Raw genomic sequence first — 25,647 nt, forward strand, 5'->3', positions numbered from 1 at the left:
TTTAGACATGGTTATCTGCAAAATAGCCCTCCATAAGGGGTTGGCTACTGTCTGTTGCTCTGTAAGGAGGCCCCCATTTGACTTAAATTTACCCCAAACCCACTTTGAAGCTAAATTTTTAAAAGACCTTTTGGATCTTTTAAAGGTTCTTTATTGATGCCACTCCCTAAAGACATCCATATTCAATTAGAAACTTCATGTTCAATATCGAATGTTCTGAAAATTCAACCCATCTCATGCCAATATACTGTGTTCACACACTTTGCACTGACAACTATACCCATATTTGTGACTGTCTTTCTTCTCTCTCATAACAATCTCTGTTTTCAACATATTCCTCCATCACTGGGAGAAGTAATCCACCACCAACAGTTTAGAATAAATACATATAGTGTACTCTTCACCCAGTTTCACATGAATGAAACAAAGAGCAGACTGGAAAAGAGATACAAAGAAAAACTGTATTTTTCTTTCACTTGAGAAACTTATTTCTTTGAGCTTGGCTGGGCACAGAATGATTTCTGAAGGCCTTATAACCCAAGCGGTTTCTTAAGTAATGTTTAGAAATATCAGTGCCTGACTGGAAGCCATGTCCAACTGACCAGGTGTTAGACAGAGCTCCTTTCAAAAGTGTCTCTATACACGCCAAGGCAAGTGAAGAACCTGGGATCCCTAAAAACTCCTTTCTTGACCAACCGCTGGACTTACACTCGTTTCAGATCAAGGCCACACTATTAATTCCCGCCTCACAGAGTGTTCTTTGGTTAAAGGTTTTAGGACTGTCAAAATCAGCCTGTTCTTGAATACCAGGTGAAGCGGGGCTCGCTATTTCAAATGCACTTGGAAACGCAGATTTTTACTCAGAAAGAAAGAATATTTTGAGATATTCTAACACACATAGCCATTTTGTAAACACTTCTAAGTATCCATAAATATTATAAGAGTTTAAAAAGAGATTTACCAATCCTTGATATAATAATGAACACTTTCTTCTGTTATAAGCAGCGGCTTTCTAAAATAACCTGTAAATGTTTAGAAGAAAAAAAGTACATTGATACTCACAGATTAAGTACTGAGCAAAAGGCAGACACCTCAAAAGCTGTTGTCAAAGACCACTTCTGCATTAGCATACGTGTTATCCACCTGAGGGGGGACGAAGATTCAGTCCCAGCCCGCAGACCTTCACGCAAATGTGTGAATGTCGTCCTCCTTTTCCGAGGAAAAGCCTCGTAACAACAGACAGCTTCTGCCTGCGTGTCTCCTTCCAAGGCTCCCTCCTAACAAAAGGCTGATGTTAAATCTCCCATGGCCGGCCCTAATAATGAACTGGGCTTCCATAGGGAGTGGCGGAGTAAATGTGTCCCCTGAACCAGAAACTTCCCTGCTTTTCATCTGCGCATAATTCATTCTCTAGACTCAATGCCTCCAGGGGTAGGATTTAAACATTTCACCAAGGGAAAGACTACCGCTGGATCATTCTCGATTCATCACTTTCTCTTTACTTGTGACCTGAAATGTGGGGCAGGGGGAAAGTATTTGTTTAAGGTGGGAGATCAGGATGGAGGAGAGAGGGAACCAAAGAGGGGATTCTTTGAAAGACAAACCTCCATAAGATGAAATCTCCCTAGAGAGACAGTACAGAAATGACTGTGTTCCACTTTAAAATTTGGGTAAAAAAGCTTGTTTCGTTGAACTTGTGGACCAATCGCTGCATGCATGGATTCGGGGCTGGGATGGGAATTTAAGAGGTCATTTATTATCTCCAGGTAATAACACACAAAAGCTGCTCTGGGCAGCCGTGCATCTGGTTTAGTTTAGCACAGGGCTCTAGGACTCTGTGACGGGATTAGACGGACCATGCAAGACCAACCCCTCCAGGCACCGACCCTCCCCACGTGGGGCCTCTCAGGGTAGCAGGGGTCTAAGTACCAGCTTCACACAAGGATGACCCAGAAACATGGAGACGCTGCCCACAATGACAGCATACATACATATCTTACTAGAACATAGACATTAACACCATACTACTTTTTTCCTCAAAATTAGGCATTCACAGCTTAGAACTAGGGAAGAAAACCAATGTAAGGAACTTTAATACTAAGCTGCTTAGAGAAACATTAGATAAACCCAAGTTTTATCAGAGGGCTGAGTCGCCTGCTTTTTATTCCAGGCTTTTCTACACTGCTGCCTACCATTCCAATATTAATGTGCTCTTTGTTGTCAGTCATTGCTTAATGATAATGCTTTTAATGTGGGTACAAAGTTCCATTTAGTCTGACAATCAGAACTCCTAACTCCAGCTAATAAGTGGCACCTCCAGGAGAGAATGAACAGAAAATTAATACTCTTTCTGAGTGTCTATCCCTTTTACCATTAACTATTACTTTTTTAAAGCAGACAGATTAAGCTCTTTCTTGCCACACCACAAAGTATGCTAAGTACCATTTTTAAAATATAGAATATGAGTAAAATGCACAAATTTCTCCAACTTCCTGCAAAAAGGTAAAACTTCTTTTTACCATGAACTATTACTTTTTAAAACAGACAGATTGAGCCTTTCCTTGCCGTATCACAAAGTATGCTAAGTACTATTTTTTAAAAATAGAATGTGACTAAAATGCACAAATTTCTCCAACTGCCTGCAAGAGGAGATTCCAGAAGTTGCCTTGAAAATTGACCCCTATTTTTAACAGCCTCATATTATCTGCATTAACCTCATTAAGTTCTGTTCACTAGGTGGCTCCTTGCATATAGTTCTTAGTTTGGCTACCTACCATAATACCTAAATGAAAAAAAATAGATAAATAAGCTGAAACTTTCAAACCAGCATATATATGTACAATTTTGTTTTTGTTTTGATTTTTAAACTCAATTGACAAGTCAATAGCTACAGCCCAGGACATGAATTGGAAACTTGGCTGTTATCCAAGGAATGAAGAAATTCTGGAATTCTGAAAAAGGTCTCTGAGGCATTTCTAACGTACATGGATATGAATGAAACTTAAGTGTATCCAACCAGAGGAAAATGCTGAGGCCATAAACCTCAGGGGCATACGTTTCTTCATATGGTCAGAAATGCAGCTGATTACATTTGCCTAAATGTCCATCTGTTTCTAGCAGTGGGTGGCTTCATCCATGCTCTGAAAATAATTCTAATGACCCAGAGTGCGTTCCCATGCCACAGGGCTTGGCTGGTCTCCTCAGGGCACCAACTTCTGCTCAGCACCCCACCCGCCCACTTGGCTCCCAGCACATCTCTCCTGCTTAACCATATGCCTTCTGTTGACTTTCCCAGCCCTACTTGGCCTCATTCCCTCTCACCCTGACCTTAGCTCTCTCCCATGATCCCAAGTCATTTTCAGTCATGACCAAGCCGCCTCCACCCAGTATGGCCCCGGGTCAACCTTTCAGGGGATGGGGGTGCTGCTGGTACCACCGTGGGTGGTCACCTGTTAACCCACTGCACAGAATTAGGTGCTTACGATATAGCCCAAAAGTGTATGGCAATCAAAATGAACATGCTGTCACTAGGCAAAGTCCTGTGGGGGACACATTTTGTTGGGCGTGTCCCCCGCCTCCTGCTTCTGAGCTTTGTTGTGCACTCAGTGGTGCTAGTTCTCCCTGGGGGCCTCAGCGTCTTTCACGTCTGCCTCCTCTAAGCCTTTGCAGTTTAAGGAACAAATGATGGATGACAGCTTCAAGGTTAATCCTTAGAGATAAGCGGGGCTCTCAAGGCCTTATGCAAAGGGAGAGAAGCCTGTTTCTAGCACTTGGCACTGCTGGCCACATCGCATGCTTCAGGTTCGGCTCAAATGTCAGCTCCTCAGAAAGCCCTCCCTGTCCACCTCTGCAGCGGCTGCCTCCAGTTACGCCCGCATCACCCTGCTCTCTCCTTGCGGCACTAACTCCACCTGTAATTATCCTGTTGGCCAACTGTCGGCTCACCTCCTCCTGCCAGGATGGATGTAAGCTCTATGAAGGCAGATACTTTTTAGGATGTGTTTTGTTTGCAGTTGTGTGCCTTGTGGCTGCCACACAGTGGATGCACAATAAATAAATGCTGAATGAATGCATATGTGTGAGTTTTATGGGGACAGGAAAGTCACAAGTGCCCAAAATCATACCACGTAGGAAAACTGTTCATATGTGCCCCTAGTGCTATGGGAGACACTAGAAGGGATAAATTAGGGTTGAGTGAATTAAAGGATCTGTCTCCTATGTCTAAAAAAAAAAAGTGAGTAGAGAAATGTGCCATTGTTCATGTCTAGAATGCAGATATGAAAAGCTCTCTGACTAAGAGTCAGGGGCACCAGCCTCTAATTCCAGAGCTACCATCAACCGGTTGGGATAAACTTGGGCACCTGTGTCTCAACTCTTCAGAATCTCCTTTTTGTCACTGGTAAAGCAGAGGGACTAGATGATACAGTATAATAACTAGCATTTATTGAAAACCTTCTACGTGCCCAGTATAAGAAGAGGTAGTTTACATGTATTTTCTCATTTAGTCTTCACAGCAACGCCATGTGATAGGTGCTCCTTTTATGCCTTTATGTGGACTCAGAGAGGTTTAGTGACTTGCCCAGTCACAATAATTAAGTGGCAGAGTAGGGATTTGGACCTAGGACTGACTCTAGGATTCTGGCTCTCAGTTAAGTCCCTTCCTGTGCTGTCATGAGAGTAAGTGGAAAGAAAAAAGAACCCCAAATGAGGACACAACGGTGGTCTTTAATTAAGCCATTTTTCCTTTTTTAATTCCACCAAGGCCTCATTTTACATTTTTCCTTTAACCAAGATGATTTTTTTAAACTTAAGTTTCCCTGAAGAAGAGCCTGACACATAGAGATCTGGATGGCTGGTTACTCGGTTTCTTACTGGGAACGATTTTTGGCTGGCAAACCTGCCAGCTGCAACATATAAGCCCTGCTAATATTTTAGGAATCGCCACATTTTACATTTCCAGTTACTATATATTTTGGGTTCAAGACTCTCAATTTGCTTTTTGTGGCACATTAGTCAAAATGGACAGAGACCTTGTACATTACGGCTTATAATTTTTTTCAAAGCTAATAAAAGAGTTCAGATTGGTATCTTGACTATGTTCAGGAAAATTTATTTCTTTAGAAAAAATAAACAAATCTCTTGGTATCTCACTCTTAGAGGTTGGTGCTTATCCAAAGGTCTGTATTTACATTATGGTAAAATCCATTTTTAAACTCATGAGAACATTTTGAAATGGAAATGGAAAATGAAGTACCAATAAAATTATGCCTATTAACAAGATGAGGAAAGTGCAGGCTAGCATTAAAATATATCCCAGTGAAACTGACTTCAAAATAGGTAATATACATCCATATACCCCCAGTCCTATTCATGCCCATCTACTCTTCTTAATTCTTTCCATAGTAGACTCTGACACAGAATCAAAATGGAAAATTTCAATTTGGGAAATAGCACATTAAACTTAACCCTTACTTTCAGTTGGCAAGGTACTGATCAGCTTCTACATCAAACCTACTCCCCAACCACAGAGAACAGCCTGAGAATTACGAGATGGTTCTCTCCTGCACTTTACGAGGAAGAGCAAATGGAAATTTTGGTCATTGCTATATAGCTTAGCTAAGATCAGTGATGTTCAGCCAAGTTGGTGGGGCAGTGGGGAAATAGTATCAAAACTAGAAGCGTTATTTCATTACCAGTTCCCTAGGGCACTGTCCCCAAAACTTCCTTTCTCAAATGAAATGATTCTCTCATTTCAGCCAAAGAATGTAATTCCACATATCTTTTAACAAGTCTACCCCAGGATCAAAGTTTATCCTTCTTTCCCCTTCCCCAGTTCCTGGTACTCTTATTTGGGCAACCAGATACCATTCCTGTACATGGAATGGATGAAGGATTTTTTAAAATCAATAAACATCTACCATTTATTTACTGGAATGCAGAATGAAGAAAGGACTGATAGACTTTGGCATTAGAAGTATCAAGCAGCCGCTGACAAAAAGTTCATGTATAAACACATACACACACACTCTCTCTCTCTCACCTTGCAGTATCTCTTGGCTCTCTCTACTGCCTTGTCATAGGTCAAAATTTACAAATTTAGCATAAGTGCAGTATCATTGCAATTCTCAAAGGGAAGTACAAAAATGAGCATTTGAGTAAAAAGTGGATAAAAATTGTGCCATGTTCAAATTGAATAAGATACAGAAATAACAGAGGGACAGACACATGGTAAGAACCTTGGGTTTGGGAAAGAGCAGAAGATAGAAGCTTCTTGAATTACAGCCTCTCTTTTAGACTCTGCAGGTCTATGGTATAAGGACTTACAGGAACAAACAACAAAATTTAATACAGTATACTGTAGTAGTTTAATAAATGTGAGGAGAGTGGTCACTACTGAAATTTAGCATGTTTTGTTAAACTTAAGAAACTTCAAGACAGAATAACAACAACTGATTCATAAGCATTCAAAGATAATTAAGAGAAGGGAAATTACTTAGGACAAGACCTAATAAATTATTTGACTAATTAACTAGAGATGTTACTACAGGCAAAAATGTCTACTGAATAAGGAGGGTAAGTGAATGAACTTTAGTTCTAGGGTAGATACATGTGTTAAAAGTTACCCAGTATTTAAGTCAATTTGAATAGATGAAATTAGTAAATTTGGAAAAGTATCTCCCCATCCTGCCACCATATCTAGTTTCTAGGTTCTTAGGATTAATTAGACTTAGAGACTTTAAAAACATGTAAAAAAAATTAGGTTTGAATTCAGCAATTGACTAATAATTATTATTTTTTTTATTTGGCTTTTCACACTTAAACCAAAGACCTGTTATCAATGTTAGTTAATTCAATGTTTCAAAAATCTATTTTACTTTACAGTATTTCAGCTTTAGCTATTGTTGTAATAAATAATAAGCATGATAAACATTTAACATAGACTCATTACATATATTTATATGTGTGTATATATGCTACAAAGGATTAATTCTTAGTTAAAATTAAAATATCTCATTATAGTTTGATGAAGCAAAGAAACAACAAACTCAATGTAGGATATGAGTAAAAATTAAATTCTACTATTTTTTATAAGATGCCAAAGTAATAGAGTTAAAAAAGGATATTAAAAAAACTGTACATTTTTCTACTATAGAAAATATCGATAAAAATAAAAGTAAAGTACCCATCATACCCTCACTCAGGGTATATATATGTATGCATGTGTTTCAGACATACACACTTATTTACACAAATGGGTTCATACACACAGAGTTCAACAGTGGCCACCCAAAATTCATGTCTACCCAGAACCTCAGAATGTGACCTTATTTGGAAATATGATCCTTACAGATTTAATTACTTAAGATGAGGTCATGCTGGATTAGGGTTGGCCCTAAATCCAATGACTGGTATCCTTAAAAGAAGGTCACATAGAAACACATAGATGAAGAAGGCAGCGGCTGTGTGATAATCAAAGGTAGAGAGTGGAGTGGTGAGGCTGGGAGCCAAAGAACAGGTGGGGCCAACAGAAGCAGGAGGAGACAGGAATGGAGGGAGCCTTCTCTTCCCTTGAGCCTATGGAGGGAGTGTGGCCCCGCTAATACCTTAGTTCTAGACTTCTGGCCTCCACAATTATGACAGGATACATTTTAACCCACCCAGTTTGTAGTAATTTGTTATGGAAGCCCTAAGAACCTAAGGCAATACATAACACACTTTTGAAATAATCAGCTTATTTCTGCTAACACTGGTGAACATCTTTCATATCTTCTTCATGTGTAATATTTGTATTACACCTCATTGTGTAGGTATACCACAGTATGCCAAATTCCAGAATTTTATTTTAACTTGTTTCATTGATTCTAAGAACTTCTACTTTGGTCATTTCCCCTCTTTTCTGGTTATTATGTCAAGACAATAGAACTGATGGTCACTTAAATACTAACAATGATCAAATCATCATTGGCTTACATAAAAAGATGTGGACATTTCTCCAATGCATAATTCTTCAGGTGACTTGCCAGGAGGCCTAGCTCTTTGCTAGTTAGAGGCCTAAAAGCCAAATGGACATCATCATTCTGGGCTCCCTTGTTAATAGGAAATAAAGCAATTAAAAAAAAAAAAGTCATGTCCTTGGCCATGGTAAGCTAAGGGAATCACAGGACATCCTGTCTAATAGTACTTGGCTTCCTTTCACGGAACATCCTCAATTAAAGCAAAAAGAACACTCTCAACTGAGTGTTGAGAGGGGCTTTGGTCTGCTCAGGACAAACCACAACACAGAAAATCACCATCTATAACCTAGATGGCAAAAGACGGCTGCCATCATGGCAGCAGTAACTCACCTTAAATTTGACCTGAAGGTTTTGGCAATAAAATGAATAAATGACAAATGAAATAAAATCTACTAGTAGGCCTAGGGCATTTGGGAAATCATGAGTGAACTTATATTTTATATCTTTGGATTTTGAAACATATATCGTTAAAAAATAGGCTTTCAGTTAGAAAGATTTCCAAATGGGTTCTGGAAGTATCCTTAGCCTCTCAAAACATAACAAGGTCCCTCAGCAGATCCTCACAGGTAAACGTGTGAACTTTTGTTTCCCAGTCTCTAAATTTTATTTGAGACAATTTCTCCTTTGGGGCTTAGAGAAGTCAGGAGCCAAACTGGCAGCAACAACAGAACTGCTCAATTAGCATGAGAATAGAGTGAGGTAGAGTTGGGGGATGTTCACCTTAGGAATTAAAAAAAGAAAGGGACGCTAACACTTTCACTAACCTTAGCAGAAGTTGGAAAGCATGCAAATGCTTTCCTTGTTGCATTTAAATAAAAAAACATTCTACATACACTTTCCTCCAAACAGTGGAATGTTTGATCTAGTGTTAAGTGGACACAGAATACAAAGAAAAGAGTATCTACATAATTACAGGGTTCTTCTCCACAGAATTCGCAAAGCATCACACACCTACCAAGACCCCAAAGAAAACCTAGCTCCTAAATTTAACACCTTCATATGAAACTTTCAAAATGGATTTTGTGAGTTAAAATAATTGTTACTATTTTGCAGTCTATCTTAATAGAATCATTTAATCTGTACTTACTAATTGCTATAAATGGCATTGTGGAGAAAGACCAGGTAGAAGAAACTATGCTTTTTCTTGAGGGGTTTATATGCAGATTAAAAATACAAGATTCACACACATTAAAATCTAATTCAAGACTACAGTATAGTATCCAGAATATATTTTTATTAATCTTTTATAATAATAACATAGCCTAACTTTTTTAAACGGGCAAAAAATTTGAACAGACACTTTACTAAAAGAGACGTACAAATGGCCAATAAGCACATGAAAAGACAGTCAATCATCATTAGTCATCAGGAAAATATAAATTAAAATTTCAATGAGATACTACCTATATATTATAAAGATGGCCAAAATTTAAAAGACTGACAATAGCCAAGTGTTACCAAGCATGCAAAACAACTGGAACTCTCATACTTTGATGGTAGGAATGTACAATGGTATAACCATCTTGGATAATTGCTTGCAGTTTCTTAAAAAGTTAAACATCAGCCATATGACTGAATCATTCCACCTCTAGGTATCTACCCCACAGAAATGAAAACATGTCCCCACAAGAATTTGTACATGAATATTCACCAGAAGCTTTATTCAAAATTGCTAAAAATTTGGCAATAACCCAAAACATTCATCAACTGGTGAATGGATAAACAAAACATGGTATAGTAGCCACATGATGGAATATTACTCAGCAATAAAGAATAATGAAGTGCTGACAGTCAATATGGATGACTCTCAAAATCATTATGCTGAGTCAAAGAAATCAGACACTGAAGGGTACATTCTGTATAATTCCATTTTGATAAAAGGTAATCTAATATGTGGTTACAGAAAGCAGATCGATAGACTGCAAGGGGTATAAGGAATCTTTTAAGAAGGATGGAAATGTTCTGCATCTCCACCATGGTGATGGCTTCAGGATATATACTCTGTTAAAACTCACTCAATTGTACACTTTAACTGGATGCCTATGGTTTATAATAGTTTATTGCCTATAGACTAATTCTTAATAAAGTTGATGAGGGGGAGAAAGACCACAGTATAATCTGTTTGAATTTTTTGCAGATTCAATTTGGACTTTTAATGAACATCTGCTATGTGCCAGGTATTGCACTAGGTACTTAGGACACAAAGATCACAGATTATTATAAAGATAGGGTAAAACAGTAGATTTAAATCACAAGCAATAGTACTAGCTAACATTCTTTAAGGCATTCACTTTGCACCAGGCACCACTTGGTGTACTTTACATTTGTGTTTCATTTAATCTGCCTAAGAACCCTGTAAAGTTGGTGCTGTCATTATTTCTATAGGCACAGTAGGAAACTGAGGCTTAGAGAGGCTGAAAAACTTGCACCAGGTCATCACTTGGAAAGGGGTGGAGCTGGGATAGGAAATAAAAGTCTCACACTATTGCCAACCTTTGCCCACTGTTTCTCGAAGCAGCTCTCTGGCTGAGCACTTTGACAACCTCAGTGGTCCTAATGGGCAGTAGGAAAAGAAGCGCTGGATGGCCCGGGCCCTATTTTCAGTCTAGACTAAGTTTTGAACTGGAGTTGATATACCAGCAACACACTTATCACACAGGCTAGAAATAGGCGCACAATTATTCGTGCTGACATCTTAAAGTCAGTGTTATGACAATGCTCTCTGCCTGACAGAAATTACAGAAAGAGAAAAATCAGCCTCCCAAATACCGAACTTTGCTTCTCAAATCATTGTGCATCCTAGGCTCCCAAAGGGATTTAGGAGAACCGTGCTGGTCCCCTAGCCTGCTGTCACCAGATGCCTGCCTGGGCTAACACAGCGCTCAGCATTTTCTCCTGCCCTTGGAGATCAAGTGTTGGAGGGGCAGGGTTACTCTGCCCACGGAAAGAGAGAGAGAAAGACTGGGGGTGGGCCTGTAGATCTGAACTCACCAGAGAGGCTGACACTTTCACCCCAAGGAACCCTCACCCTCCTCCACGCTGCACACGCCTCCCGCCCACCCACTAGCAACCCTGCCTTCCACTTCCTCCTTTGCTAGCAGAGATATTCAGCTCGCAAGCGCCATAAGCTTTTTTATTTCATGGTTGCTGACAGTGAGCAGGGCCCTATAGGAGGATTATGTATTCAAGGCTTTCCTCTTCTTTGTTTTTTCTTAATTGGTCAGTCTCCCTGGGAGTTCCCTGGGGAGAGGGACCAGGGCAGAGCGGCCTGGTGAGCATAGCTGGCTTGTTTCCTGACTGTTATCACATGCAGGGGTTACAGGCAGGCCAGATATTGCTCAATCACTTCCCTAAGGTGGGAGGTTAAGCTGAGTTGGGGGAGGACAGAGGACTGCAGTCAGTGTCAGATAAAAATGGCAATTACCTGCAATCCTCATGGTTTTAGGGCCCTGCACTGTAGCTGGCAAACAGCAGGTGCTCAATAAATGAGAAGCAAACCAAAAATGCAAAGAGGATATTTAAAAATAATCCTCACAGAGTATTATTTTGCAGTTAGTGTGAGATTCACGGAGCATACTAAGCAGGCTGGACACAATCACAGAAAACAACCCAGGCAGCTCCCATGCGCTCTGGAGAAAATGAAACAAAATCTGGCCTACGGATAGCTATGTGTGAAACCTCATGGGGCTAAACGAGGCAGATGCTGTAAGTGTACTTTTCATCTGTGACTTGCGATGTTTTAATATAAGAATGGTACTTGCATTAGGCAAATCTTTAATTATCATCTGTGTGACTTCAGTAAGTCCATGAATATTTTGAGATGTCTTCTAACATATTTCAAAATGTAAAACTCATTAAAACACAAACTCATTTAATTTTTTAAAATCCATGCTACTAAAGCACTAAATGCAATAGCACTGATTGATTAGGTAATGCATTTATAGTTTCAATTAAAAAAAACACGAAGAGGTACACAGCAGCGACTAATCTGCCCAATTCTCCACCTTTATTAGTTTATATCCTTTCAGTTTCTCCCAGCCTATATGATCTCATTTTTTTCTCACTTTTTTACATAAAAGTTAGTATACTGCACCAGTTTTAAACCTAGTGATAGTCAATACAAGCATCATAAAAATTGGAGGATCAAAAGAGAGAAGCATTTTACTTTTCTTCAAGTGACTTTCTTAAGGGAGAAGTGACCTTGCTACCACAAAAGTCACTCAACAATGCTTAAATTTGTGTCTCCAGGCTATATTCTTAAAACACATATAGAGGTGATGGCAAGGTACACACAGACACTCAAACACTGGTTTTACTTACATGCTCCATTTCCGAAAGCTTTTGAAAATTATAGCAGTGACAATTTTGCCCTCACCAAATATTAGCACAATAATTACAAAATTATTTTTATTAAGACAACTATCGGGAAGACATCTGAACCAATGACAGCCACACTCTAGAAAAAAACAAAACAGACATTCTGCGTACTCTCGGGGGTCAGGTGTGGACACATCTCCCTCTTGGATTCCTCCCGCCAGGTATTCTGCCCTGCTGTCCAGGCCACTAGAGGCTCCTTCAAGGAGTGACTGTGCATTCATTTATCTTTGTATTCCAAGGACCCAGCTTTGAGGCTGCTACACAGAAGGAACTCAATTAAGTTTGCTGAAGGATGGATTTGGGCTTAAATTTTAATATTACAATAACTGTGTAAAACCCAAGAGTAGGAATTTTAGAAAATGACATTAGCAACCTGAAAACACGTTTTGGCATTCCATAATGACAAAAAGGGAGTAGATGGGGGTGAGGGGAGGAGAGGAGCCTGTTTCAGTAGCTGCCCTTTCTCCTAATGTGCACTGCACCAAATGAAAGCCATGCAGACGATCATGGAGGGCTCTTAAACGAAGGATACCACTGTTCGTAATCAAAGTATGTATAACTATGAACATAAAAAAACCTCTCAGAGATGTCAATGCTTCTGGCACTTTCGACAAATTACTTCTGACGGCTTTGCTAGGGTAGGCTGACACTAAGTAAAGAACAAAGAATTAATGTCTTTAAAGCAAAACAAAACAAAAACAAATACTACTTCTAGAAAAAAATAAAATGGGATTCACAGAAATCTAAAGTGTGCCTCACATGAACAGCACTGCCACTTTAGTCTTACGCCAGTGGTCCCCAACCTTTTTGGCACCAGGGATCTTTTCTCAAGCAGAGAGAGCACAACCTGGGGAGTACAACCTGGAGCCCTCCAATGCGCAGTTTGCAGTGGGGTTCCCTGGGCCCCTCTGCTGATCTCGTGGGGAGCAGGGCTTGGGCGCTCACCCACCCACCCCTCCCCTCCTGCTCCTCAGTGGGGGCAGTAATGGGGGGTTGGGGACCACAGGTTACACAACAACAAACACTAGCTATAAACTTCAGAGTCAGTTCTGCACACAATTAAAATTTGTATCTCTCCAAGGTCTGCTGAATAAAATTTTATGGATACACAAGTATAATGCTGATATCAAAACTACCTGCTGGAAAAAGATCCGAAGTTTATAGACACACACACTCATATATATATAAATAACATGTACTCTTCCTTCTCAAATCTCTTGCCCTAGTCCTTTTCTCTTCTGAAAGTCATAGCCAAAATCAGATTGTTTTGGCACGTTTTACCTGCCAGAACCAAGAGAGGCCTAGAAATAACAAAAAGACTGTGCCTTGCCATATTTTCCTAACTAGATAAGCATTAAAGGACACCATTATTAAAGCTGCCATCAATTCAATCATCCCATGCATCTATCACCAACTTTTATTTCTTTAGAAAAACAAAATAATGCTTTAAGAATGTCTGACCTTGTTCAAGTGAGTAAAATCCTAATTCACCTGGGGAGATTTGATACTGAAAATACACAAGATTTTTTTTTTTTTGTAACCTACTAATGAATTATTTCTTGGTGGCCTATAAAACTCCATTCAAGCTATACCTTACTAATGATATATTTTCATTAAAATAAAGGATCATCTTTGGGAACACATTTTACAAAAACATATTTAAGAGAAATTTAATTCATACCATAAGGCAAAAAAGTAGCATGACTTTTTATGTAAATTGTAGGTTTCCACTTTGAAAGAATTTTCTCAACCTACTAAAGACTGAGGGCCAGAAACACTAAGATAAACAACCAGAACTTTAAAATGAGCTAAGAAACAAGGTTTATATGATACCAATGGGATGTGTGTAGAGTGAAAAAGAAGAAGTAAAAGAAAAAGGGCTGTTGGAATAGTGCTTAAGATATTGGCTGAGTATGATATATGGAATTTAATGTTAGAGACAGCTGATAGCTGAAAGACAGCCTGAAGTCAGGAAGAATGTAACTATTAATATTTTTTAAAATTTCACTATTCAAAAAGATACTTTTCCAGGGAGAGGAGGAAATCAATTTGTCCTTTAAAGTGAAACTGACTAAATTCAGAAGTAAACAAACACTGGATCCAGGGTAAAACTCTCAGTCCACTCCAGAGGCTGCCACCACGGTGATTCTTCTAAACTGTGAAGGGGTTTGGCCCCAAAGTCGTATGGAATATTCTGAGCAGTTTCATCAGCCACATCTGTACATTTTATGGCATTAAATGCCAAGGGAGGATCCTTCACAGTGAAGTACCAGACACACTGCTGCTGAGTTTGGGAGGCTCAGAATAGTGTAAGCTCTCCACACTAGCCACCCCTTAAAGTGAGACTGTCACTCACACTGGAACTAAGTACCAGTACCGCTATGAGCCATGAGGCACTCATTGCTTCTACTCAGGGAAAGATGCCCTGAGCCAGAGAACATCTATCTACCTTATCCCGATTCCTACACATTAGGAGTAGGAATCATGCTCATGCTCTCTCATGGCAAATCAAGTATTCTCTAGTAATTCTGGACTCCACAGGGGAAGGAGCACTGGCGGACTCCATTTTCCTTTCAATCTCATTTTAAAACAGAAGATTCACTCCAGTATGCATCTCGTTTTCATCATGCTGTTTTTCAGTTTATAAGCTTTTGGTGGCTGCCTATTTCCAAGTTGCTAATACCCTGCCTGCCTTTCAATGCCCCTGCTTTATTTCCACTACTGCCCAACATGCCGGGGCCTGGCCAGTGAAAATTCTGTCTGAAAGCCTACACTCTTTCCACCAAAATTTTTGGTTTCCCGCCTTGAGAATATCTTTTTTTCTCTTGAGTCACTGTGGGCTCAGGAAAGGCTAAACAACTTTTGCTATCGGACTAAACAAAACATTGACAGCAATGTGAATCTGCTAGAAAATGAGCTGTTTACATGTTTCACTTAACTAGGTTAGGGCTCAAAGTCCCTGAAAGGGGCATCTAGCACAGACCTTGGCCAGTGTAGACTCTCAAATATTTGTCATATTAATTAATTACCAAACCAAACAATATTTAGATTAGTCCCAATATTTTTCCCTCCATTAAGCTAAGGAATTAGTCATTGCAGCTTCAAGAGGTCCCTATAAATATAGAAAAAATGCTGCATAAGGAAATAAACCCTCTAAATTCCAGAGGACAATCTCACACCACTGCTCTGTAAGATAATGCACTGTAAACAGATACCACGGCAACCAGCTGCAGAGCAGGCTGAGCCTCCTCCCCTGGGCGCAAGACCATCCCATTACACACGAGCTTTGACAAGGAATCCAGAAAAGAAGTTCCAAAGTTGGGCACCTAACGAAAACATCAAGTAACCCTTCGATTTTTACAAACATTTAGAAAAATATTAAGAACAAAAATCCCTATTTTTGAAAACCTCCTTTGACTATATTGATACAATATTAATATATACATGATAGAGACACATGAAGCTGAACCCTTGCTGTCTGTGGATGCTATTTTGGGAAATGTGATCTGAAATTCACATTCTGGTAAAAGCGAGCCACATTAACAACAGCTTCTATTGAATGGAACATACTTTCCCAACTCTATTTTACATATATATATATGTATGTATGTGTATGTGTATGTATACACACACAAGATATCTCTCTATTTTCCTTAACAATGGTTCATTTTTTAAAATCGGCAAAGCTAGATGTTACAGCCAGTGTTTCACGCTTAAATCTTAGTTCTGTCTTTTTTTACAACCCATTTCCTGAGGCCAAGCAATTTTTTTTTTAAGTATTCAGAAACATGTGCTACTGTAGTTGCATGTTCAAACACCCATGTGGAAATAGTCCCCTCGACTTATACACTCATTCTTAAAAGGCTGGAGTATGCAAACAAAGATGCAGTGGGCAGAGGGCCAGTTAATAAATCTCATTTCCGACTAGCATCTGCATGAAACGGAGCTATGGGGGGTATCCTCTCCAGGGAGATTCAGGGCACAACTCATCCGCCGTGTGAATTAAACAGTGTCACCTTAGATGGCCCACACCACATTTATTTTTTAAGCAGCTCTTAAAATATATGGATTTCTAGTGCTCATCAACGCAGTGAGGAAGCTGAGGCTGAGAGGACAATCAGAGTAGTGGACATGAGCCATGGAAATATGTCCCCAAGGCTCTGCTGAGTCATTTTTGTACTTGCTCTTTTCAATTAAAATTACTAACCCAGGGATAATTTTCTAAAGGACACTTGCTTTTCTGATCAAAGTGCACACAAGTTTCAATCATGAGTTACCACCCATTCTACTCCAGGCTGTGAAAATGAACTATGTTTACACTACCAGAGACCTGGGTTAAGATATCTGGGTCAGGAACCACATTTGACTTACTTACGAACCTGGTACAAATGCAATAATATTAATGTCCCCTCAAAAGAGTGACTGATCACCCATTAACAGTGCTCAGGAGCACTGCCCTACACTCTAGGTATACTGTTCTCCTCTCACCTGCGCTGCCAGCAAAGTCTACCTTTTCAGTAATATCAGCATTCTTCTCATATTTATATAGCCCTTTTAAGAAATTATTTGTTTTAAATGTTTGAAGTTAGCTTGGCAATATCTCTATTAAGAAGGGGGCTAGAAATTTTTATATGTAACAAGAAAAGGTAGAAAACAAAGCCTAAGATAAAGGACCTACTGGGGGCCTACCTAGGAGTCAGTAAAGCAACCAGGAAAAGGATTTCCTCTGATCTTGCCAAGGCACTGGGCTTATCCAGGCCCCCTCTTATGGGACTTCACAGAGAACTTCCAAGAACACATCATTGTTGGCTGGGCGCAGTGGCTCACGCCTGTAATCCTAGCACTCTGGGAGGCTGAGGCGGGCAGGTCGCTCGAGGTCAGGAGTTCGAAACCAGCCTGAGTAAGAGCGAGACCCCGTCTCTACTAAAAATAGAAAGAAATTAATTGACCAACTAAAAACATATATACAAAAAAATTAGCTGGGCATGGTGGAGCATGCCTGTAGCCCCAGCTACTCGGGAGGCTGAGGTAGTAGGATCACTTGAGCCCAGGAGATTGAGGTTGCTGTGAGCTAGGCTGATGCCACAGCACTCACTCTAGCCTGGGCAACAAAGTGAGACTCTGTCTTAAAAAAAAAAAAAAAAAAGAACACATATCATTGTTGAGATCTATACCAAACCCTATGGCCAAAGTTAAACTTTTACATGCTTAAATCTCTACTCTGGCTTTCAAATTGCCTTCCAAGTTTCCTCAGCAATTAAATGGCTATATTATTTCCAGTCTTGGGATGCCAAAATAATGATGGAATGCTTCCTGGATAGAAAAATGTGTCACATTTTTTCCTTTTCCAACGCCCCTCCAAGAAAATAAGCAGTAGTTATATTACATTGGTCATCCACTTTGAAAGAAAAGCAGACCAAGGAAAACATCAAGTGTGTCTGTCTCCACATGCACCCTTTGTATAATACAATACAATTGCAATTTCGGGGGTTTCCTTCTTCGTTTAGGCCCATGACATCTCTCACTATAGCATCCAGTAATCCTATTATATCAAATACAAATGCAATGATGCTCTTAGTGACTTAAGAATTTGTTCAGTCAGATCTTTATTAAAATTCAGTTTTTCTGTTTTTACATAATTTCAGGTACCATTATAGGGACTCAGAAAGCAAACTGGAAATAATTCAGGAAATGGATATAATAACTGGGAATAAATTAAAGACATAAATAAAATTTCATTTAAAAGCAATAGTTTGTCACCGAAAGGTAACATTTAACCTTTGTGTCAAATGATTTTCCACTGCCATTTCAACTTAGTTCATATGACTAATACAACCCAACTAGGCAACTTCCTTTGGCTGACATGGTAACATTTGAACTTCATCTTAAAAGCAACTGCTACCTACACAGTAGGGATTAAATCATTTAGGAAATGAGGACACCAAATTTATTACCTGTAAGAACAGTTCAAATAAATAAGATTTAAAAGTAACTCAAGAGTTTTTGTTTTGTTTTGTTTTTTGGTTTTGTTTTTTGCTTTTAAATTCTATTTTTAGGCTTTGGGATGTTCACTGAGGAGAAAAGTAAAGAAGTAAGAAGAAAAGGAGCCCAACTTTCCCATCGCAGGGGCTCCAAAAGGAGAGTCTCAGAAGTTGTAAACCAAGTTTGGTTTCCATTAAAAGAATAACAAGCACTTGAATTCTGTAAGGATGCAATGTCAACACATCCTTATGGTTGGAACCATAAGGCATGAGATTTTGGTGACTTCATGGGCATAGCCAAAATTAACTCCAAGTATTTATACAACTGCCAGAGACCACAGGGCAAAGTTTGCTTATAATTTTTTTTTTTTTTTTTGCATCAACAAAGTGCATTTCTTTGGTCAAAGAGAAAGGAAGTTAGGCACTTTTGGTCTTATTTTATGCTATGTAACATTTATATACACAGAATACTCTACCCATAATACGATCTGAATGTTTAGACGAAGGCTTTATAAAAAAAAAGCTATTTCCTGTTGCTCACTAGCTGAAAGGATGCGCCTTAGAGGTATGTGTGCTCTGCCTCAGAGCAAAAGCATTGTTACTGGTTATCAAGGTAACATTTAAAAATAACTACCCCAGTACAAAAGAACTTCAGAGGAAATATGTCCGAAGCTATCAGTCTCCCTCTGAGTCTGGCCTTGAGCTGCATAAGACTCTAGCTGCATTCTCCATTACATTGTTATCCTTATCAAACAATGCAAACAATTTTAATGAGCTTATCTACTAGAACATATTGCCAGATATGTTAATGTAAAAATGATGCCAACCGTACAGGCCAACTCATTAATCAAAAGGCTCACAATACAATGACCAAGATCAGTCCCATCCTCAAATCAGACCTCAGCAAAATACCAGGAATTACCTTCCTACTGTAAATAAGAAGGAAGGGCTCCCCCACCCATGCGGTGGCCATAAACTCCTAAGAAAATGCATAACAGCGCCCAGTTTTTTTTTTTCAGGTCCTTTGCAGTGCAGTGTCTTTCTAATAAACATAGGGTTCTATGGGGAAATTTTTGGTGAATGTCTGACACTGTGACCTCTGCTGTCAATCCTTGCACCAATCAGCGAGCAGAATTCTTACAAAGCTCCATCAATCTGGCGGTTTACCATCACAGACTGCAGCTTAATCTAGAGGATTCCATCTTTCCTGCACACTCTCCAGGTTAAGCGCAAACGTTTTCCTCTCCATCCACCCGTTTTCTGCCTTTAGGCACAGCTACCTCATGGCTCCTTTAAAATCTAAAAGGAAAGGAGGAAAGGAAGTGCTACAGCCTGTCTCTTTGGACAGGGAGAAAAAAATAATAGCATGCATTTTTATCAATGTGGAAGGAAAGAGATGCAGGGAGACCCCTCGCAGGCAGCAAACCTATTCACAAAATGCTTTCCATCTGCAATCGTGAAGCCTCGATGCATACCCAACATGACACATGGAATCAGACATCAAATAATCACAACCGCCTTCACAAATGCACGCCTGCAGCCGGGGTCGCAGGCGGTGTCTGCTCCATTATATAACGGGCCGGATTTCCGCGCGCCCCCACGGCGGTCCCGGCGCTGCTCCGGGTGCCAGCCCCATTACCTGTAGGAACGCTCCCCGCGCACTGTGTGCTTCCGGAAAGGAATGATGGTCCCGTTATTATCCTGGATGATGTCGTTGTTGTTCTCGCCATTTGGGGACAGGGTTTGGGTCGGCCCAGGCATTGGCGCACTCCCGAGACAAGGAACAAACCGCTGTGGGCTGGCTGGTGAGGAAGGTGGCTGCGTCTTCCCGCTCGCTCGCCTGCTCCGCGCACAGACCGACCCCGCCGCCTGCTCGCTCGCTTCTCCCCGCTCCCGCTCCGCCCCGCCCTCCTGCGTCCCCGCCCTCCGGCCGCTGACGTCAGAGCGCCGGCAGCAGCACCCTGGTCACGTGGCCGGCCCGTCACCATGGCAACCCGCTAACTCATCACCTCGCCTCAATTCGCACAGGGCCGCCGGGGTGACCACGCCAGCAGCTCCAGGCAGGCACCGGGGCAGGCCTACATCTGGCATGTAAAACCCCAGGCCACCCCGCAGCCCCCCTCGCAGACTCGCCTTGCCTGAAAACTAGCTCTTCCTCTAACCATTTCCTTTCCGACCCGTGCTCTAACTGCAGCTGTGTACACAAAAGAACGATTCATGCAAAGGGGTGTGGGAGACCCTTTAACTCCTTCAATACCAAGTTCTGATGCCGTGAAAATTAAACTTGGTCAGGTCTGGGAAAAATCTAAAAAGATCTGGTGGCCAGCTTCTAGAAAAGGTATCAGACTAAGGGGTTAATATTTCTGGCTTCCTCCCCTCTTCTCCAAATAGCTGCAGTCTCCTCCCCAAAATAAGCCAAAAAAACCCTTAAAACCTAAAGGGAAGCTGTACTTCCTTCTAATCAATGTAGTCTTTAATAATGTGAGAATTAAAGATTGCAAAATATGATATTTTCTATGCAAAAGAATCTCCAAGGACAATTTTTTTAAAAAAGGTAACCACCATTTTAGAATATCACAGTTACCCAAGACCTCCCAATTCGAATTCTTTATGCTGCTTCCTGTTACAGATCACTGATTCCTTGCCATTTATTCTATTTCTATTTGAATTAAACAAGTGATTGACTCATTTAGGAAGCTCTCAACATTCAAACTGTTCTATATCCTTGCAATGCAGTTTTCAAATACATTGACTATGAGACAAATGTTATCATTATCCCCATTTTAAAGACGAGTAAAACTAGTAAGATTAAGTAAATTGCTTAGGGTCACATAGCTAGGAAGTGGTAAACTGGAACTTCAAAGTAACATGCATTAATCTACATGACTGGACAGTAGTGATCTGTGTATAATGTGAGCTCAATAAATATTATAAATCAAGGTAAAAGTCAAATACTTCAGGTACACTCCCAACATAACCACTGTGAAAAGATAGCTGTGCAAAGTCTCTCAATTAGATTATAGACTCTGAACAGACCCCACAGACGTCCAGAGGAGAGTTTGAAGGATTCTCTGCTTATTAGCAGTGACCTCTGACCTTTTGTGATGTGAGAAGGAAGAATTGGGGTGTAGAAGACACAGCATAAATATGTGTGACAGAAAGTACTAGCTATGGCTTGCTCCGTCACATCATTGTATGGTTTATTAGCTTTATCATTTTATGATACAGATATTAAAAACAAGTAAATACTTTGTCATTTCTGACGATTCTCCAGCATATGTCCCTGGCAATAAGTTATTTCTAGTATCAAGCTTCTGGAATTAGAATCAAATGTTTTACAACCCAGATGGTAAAGACAATCTCAAACTAGGAGGCCCCTTTTTTCTTCCTATTTTATACTTTTCTTTTGGGCTAAAAGGAATTTTTTTTCCTATGTTTTAATAATTGTATATTCTGTTTTTCCAGCTAGTGTTTCATAGTGTACAAGTTGATCCCGTCATCCACATCTCAGTTTACATGAGAAATTTTTTCTCATACGATCAGGATCCAATCCTGATCTAAGAACTTTTGCAAGGTACACAGACAAACATCTAAGTACAAGATACCAAGTCTCACGCTGCACAATGAGCTAAAGGGGCATGAAAGTACAGTCATTCCTACAAAGATCCATGCTTCCTCTTACTATTTCAGTCACTTGACCCACTGTTGTCAATTTTCTTACTAATTTGTTCCCTTTCACAAAGCTTCCCCTTTCTTGGGGGACAGTCTGAAGTTGAAAGGCACAGTCTACAAATCAAATATTTGATGTTTTCAGAGTATGCCCTCTCAATTTGGGTTCTATGGTACAGCTTACTTTTCCATGATCCCATATTTAAGTAATATGTTAGACATACTTGGTGTCATGGGTACTAAATTTGTCAGAATTTGAGCATATAGTGCATTGATTATACCAACTGATTTTGTGGATAGAATATTCCCATTTTGTTTCTAGGCTGCTCTTGAAGGAGGGGATGATGGCCAAGAATTTGGGTCGATGGGCTGAAAAGGGAAGGGTTGTGAGTCAGGTGAAGAAAGTATCTAAGAGCCCCGTAAATTTTCCTCTACGACTGCTCTGAGCCACACTACTATAAAGCGACACAGAGAGCTCCAGAGACCAGTGATTACCCTCTGAGATGCAGGGGTAACAGGGGTAATAATTTGAAAATATTAAACAGATGTGTTTTCATTCCTCTCTCCATAAATCAGGTTACCTGGCAGCCATTCTCCAGTTTAGCCCTAGGGAAAAGGGGAGGGCAAATTCCACTCTGAGAAGGAGGATAACGTGATATAGGGAAAGTGCAAAAAATGCAAATAGAGAGAAGGAAGAGCCCACTCTCTCCAGCCCCAGCTGAGTGTAGGAAGAAGGGGATGAGGGTAGGACAAGGCAAGGAGTCTCCCATACCCGGTCCCCAGGCTCAAGTCCCAGAAGGGAGATGCGGATAGGCTGGGAACAAAGCTTGAGGGTCTTTCTTTTGCTTCATTTCCCATTTGAGACTCTACGAAACAGCTGCCTTAAAGAGTTGGGTCTCCCTGAACAAAGTGCAGCCACATCACAGTATAGACTAAAACCAGTGGCCTGGTATGATTAGGGAAAAGGTAACCTTAAATTTCACTCTCAGCATCTCCTTTTGCTGGCATGCAATATGGAAAGTATCTAGAAGTTTCTGTCTGCCCTATAAAGGCATAGTAGGAGGTTGAGTGGATGTTGCTGTCAGAGAACTAAGTTTATGGTGGTAGTGGTGGTAGGGGTGTCATGAAGGGATGTCTTCACAACAGAGGCAAAGGGATATTTACCTGGGTCCATGGGGTGGAACATTTAAATTAGAGTCTGAATAGGAGAAATAGCCAGCTCTGAGGAAGGTACCCAGAGCCAGAGCTAGAGCCAGAGCCAAGCCTGTAGAGAGAGATTGCAGCTAAAGGGTTCAGCACAGGCCACCAGCAGAATGTTCACAGATGGGCACAGACCAGCTACTCCTCAGCAGACTCAGATATTACAAACCCAAGGACCAGCATGGAACCCCTAGGGAGGCCCCTACTCTCCCTGTCTTTTTTGTTTTTATAAGCTTCACTCACCTATTCCTCCAGACACAATCTTGCAGAGGGGCTAGGGAAATAAAGGACATCTCAAAGACTGAATATTCACCCAGGAGATGGTCTAAACTGGAGGAGACTATAATATTGTGACCTAGCAAATTTAAAACTGTTTCTGGTTCCTCACTCCTCAGCAGGGTGGGGAGAATCACCCAGATCATCACAGAAAAACAAAACAAAACAAAACTGAGCTAAAATGTCTTTGTACATACAACTGTGGATTAAGGTTTTGTCCTATGCACACAGGTACACCTGAAATAAAGTGTGTGCTGACCACTTCCCTACATCTCCAACTGCCCATGGAAAAATGGCTCTTCTCACCAAGCATCAGGATTAAAGAAGGGGCTCTGGAGTCAGGCAGACCTGGGTCCTGGGCTTGACTTCACCACCTGCTGACCTTGGCAAATCACCTTGTATCTATAAGATTTAGTTTCCTCATCTATAAAGTTGATGTAATAACACCGGTTTCAGAGTGTTACTGCAGAGATTAAATTACATACTGTATTTAAAGCACTTAACACAGTATCTAGCTATATGGCAAAAGCTCTTAGTGGTAAATATTATTATTTTTAAATAATATGTTAGGCATACCCCCAAACATCCATTAATTTAACACTTAAAACTGGCTTTCTTGTGTAATCGGAGCTGGTAAAACAAGAGAAAAAAGACTAAGGCTCTCACCTAAAGAAACTCCAAGGTTGTGGGTGAGCAAGGTAAAAATAATTGGCAATTATAACAAAATTGCAACATAAGTGCTATAATAATGGTACTACACAGGGTGGTATGGGACCTTAGAAGATGAGCACTTAAACTCAGAATGGAAACTGAGAAGTAGGTCTGAAAACTATACCTAAAGTCTTGAGTGACTAATATTTTTGTTCACTTTCTGTGCACTGGACAGAATATGAGGTCCCTTAGCGCAGAGGCTTCAACGGTTTTGTTCACTGATATATCTGCAGTTCCTAGAACAGGGCCTGGCAGGTATTAGGCACTCAATGAATGTATAATTCATTCATTTATTGATATATCTGATTTGATTATCATAATAATCCTAATGAGACAACTGAAGCTCAAAGAGAAGAAACAACTCATCCAAGATCCAGGATTGGATGTCAGGATTTTTTCTTCGCCCGAAAGATTGCATGCTTATCCATTAGGCTATATTGCCATTTAAAAGAGGAATTGCAATGTAGAGGGAAAATAAAGGGCTTTTCAAGGAGATATTCATAGGTACAGAGGTAGGAAGGGGTATAACATCTCTGGGAAACAGCAGGTTGTTTGGAATGGACAGAGAACAGAGTTCACAGTGGCAGGAGATTGGGCAAGGACTAAGATGCAGCAGGGTCTTATGGCCAAGCTAAGGAGCTTGACCTTAACTCTGAGAGTGATCTAGAACCATGATGTGCTGTAGGAGGAGAAATCAATGGTGAAATTTGCATAACAAGACAGTCTAATGCTGACAATAGTATGGAAGATATATTGAAGATCAAAATGACTAAAAATGTGGTGAAGACCTGAACTAAAACAGAGACCAAGGGGTTATAGAATTTGCAATATTCAGAAGGTATATCTCTTAGAATTTGGTGACTGAGTGTGGACACAATCGTTGGTGTGAGTTAGGGGTGGGTAGTGAAGGTGAAAGAGACATCTGAAATGAATCCCAAGTTTATGGCTTGGGTGACCAAATGGATAAGGGTAGCATTTATCAAGCTAGGGAATACAGATTAAATTGTTCTTTTAGAAAAAAGTTTCTCATAATGTGTTTTGGACACAGCGAAGTACCTATAGGACATCCTAGTCAATGTGCTTCACACATAGTGAGTGTTCATTAAATATTCGTTGAATAAGGAAATATATAGGTCTTGATCTTCTGAGATATGTTTGACTTGGAGATGACGCATCATGTGGAAGAAATTATCTCGTAGGTGATCATTGCAGCTGTGGTTGCTCTCATTCAGGGAGAAAGAGATGGAACCCTTTAAAGGCTGAGTGATAGAAGACTGTGAAGGATTTTGCTTAGTGGGGCAAATCATAGGCAGGAGTAATTTCAGTGGGCCAAGGGCAGAAACAGTTTTCACAAGGGAGGGAAGAGGTGTCAAGAGCCAAATGTCCCAGAAAGTTTGAATCAGACACAGGCAGAGAAG

General features: G+C 40.3%; 1 protein-coding gene across 3 annotated transcripts in view; it reads right to left on the reverse strand.

Annotated features, from left to right (window-relative positions):
- MAPRE2 (microtubule associated protein RP/EB family member 2) overlaps positions 1–25,647 on the reverse strand; it is a 138,679-nt gene that overhangs the window by 72,756 nt on the left and 40,276 nt on the right. For 2 of the 3 annotated variants that reach the window (XM_020282381.2, XM_020282380.2), the window contains exon 1: positions 20,013–20,263. The exons of the other annotated variant lie outside the window; for it this stretch is intronic. In XM_020282381.2, coding sequence (XP_020137970.1) covers positions 20,013–20,103 — 91 coding nt within the window. In that variant the 5' untranslated portion in view covers positions 20,104–20,263. Of the gene's footprint in view, positions 1–20,012; positions 20,264–25,647 lie in introns of those variants that run through there. 3 annotated transcript variants of the gene reach the window in all.

The sequence above is a fragment of the Microcebus murinus genome, chromosome 17 (genome assembly GCF_040939455.1).
Source record: "Microcebus murinus isolate Inina chromosome 17, M.murinus_Inina_mat1.0, whole genome shotgun sequence".
Taxonomy (NCBI): Eukaryota; Metazoa; Chordata; class Mammalia; order Primates; family Cheirogaleidae; genus Microcebus; species Microcebus murinus.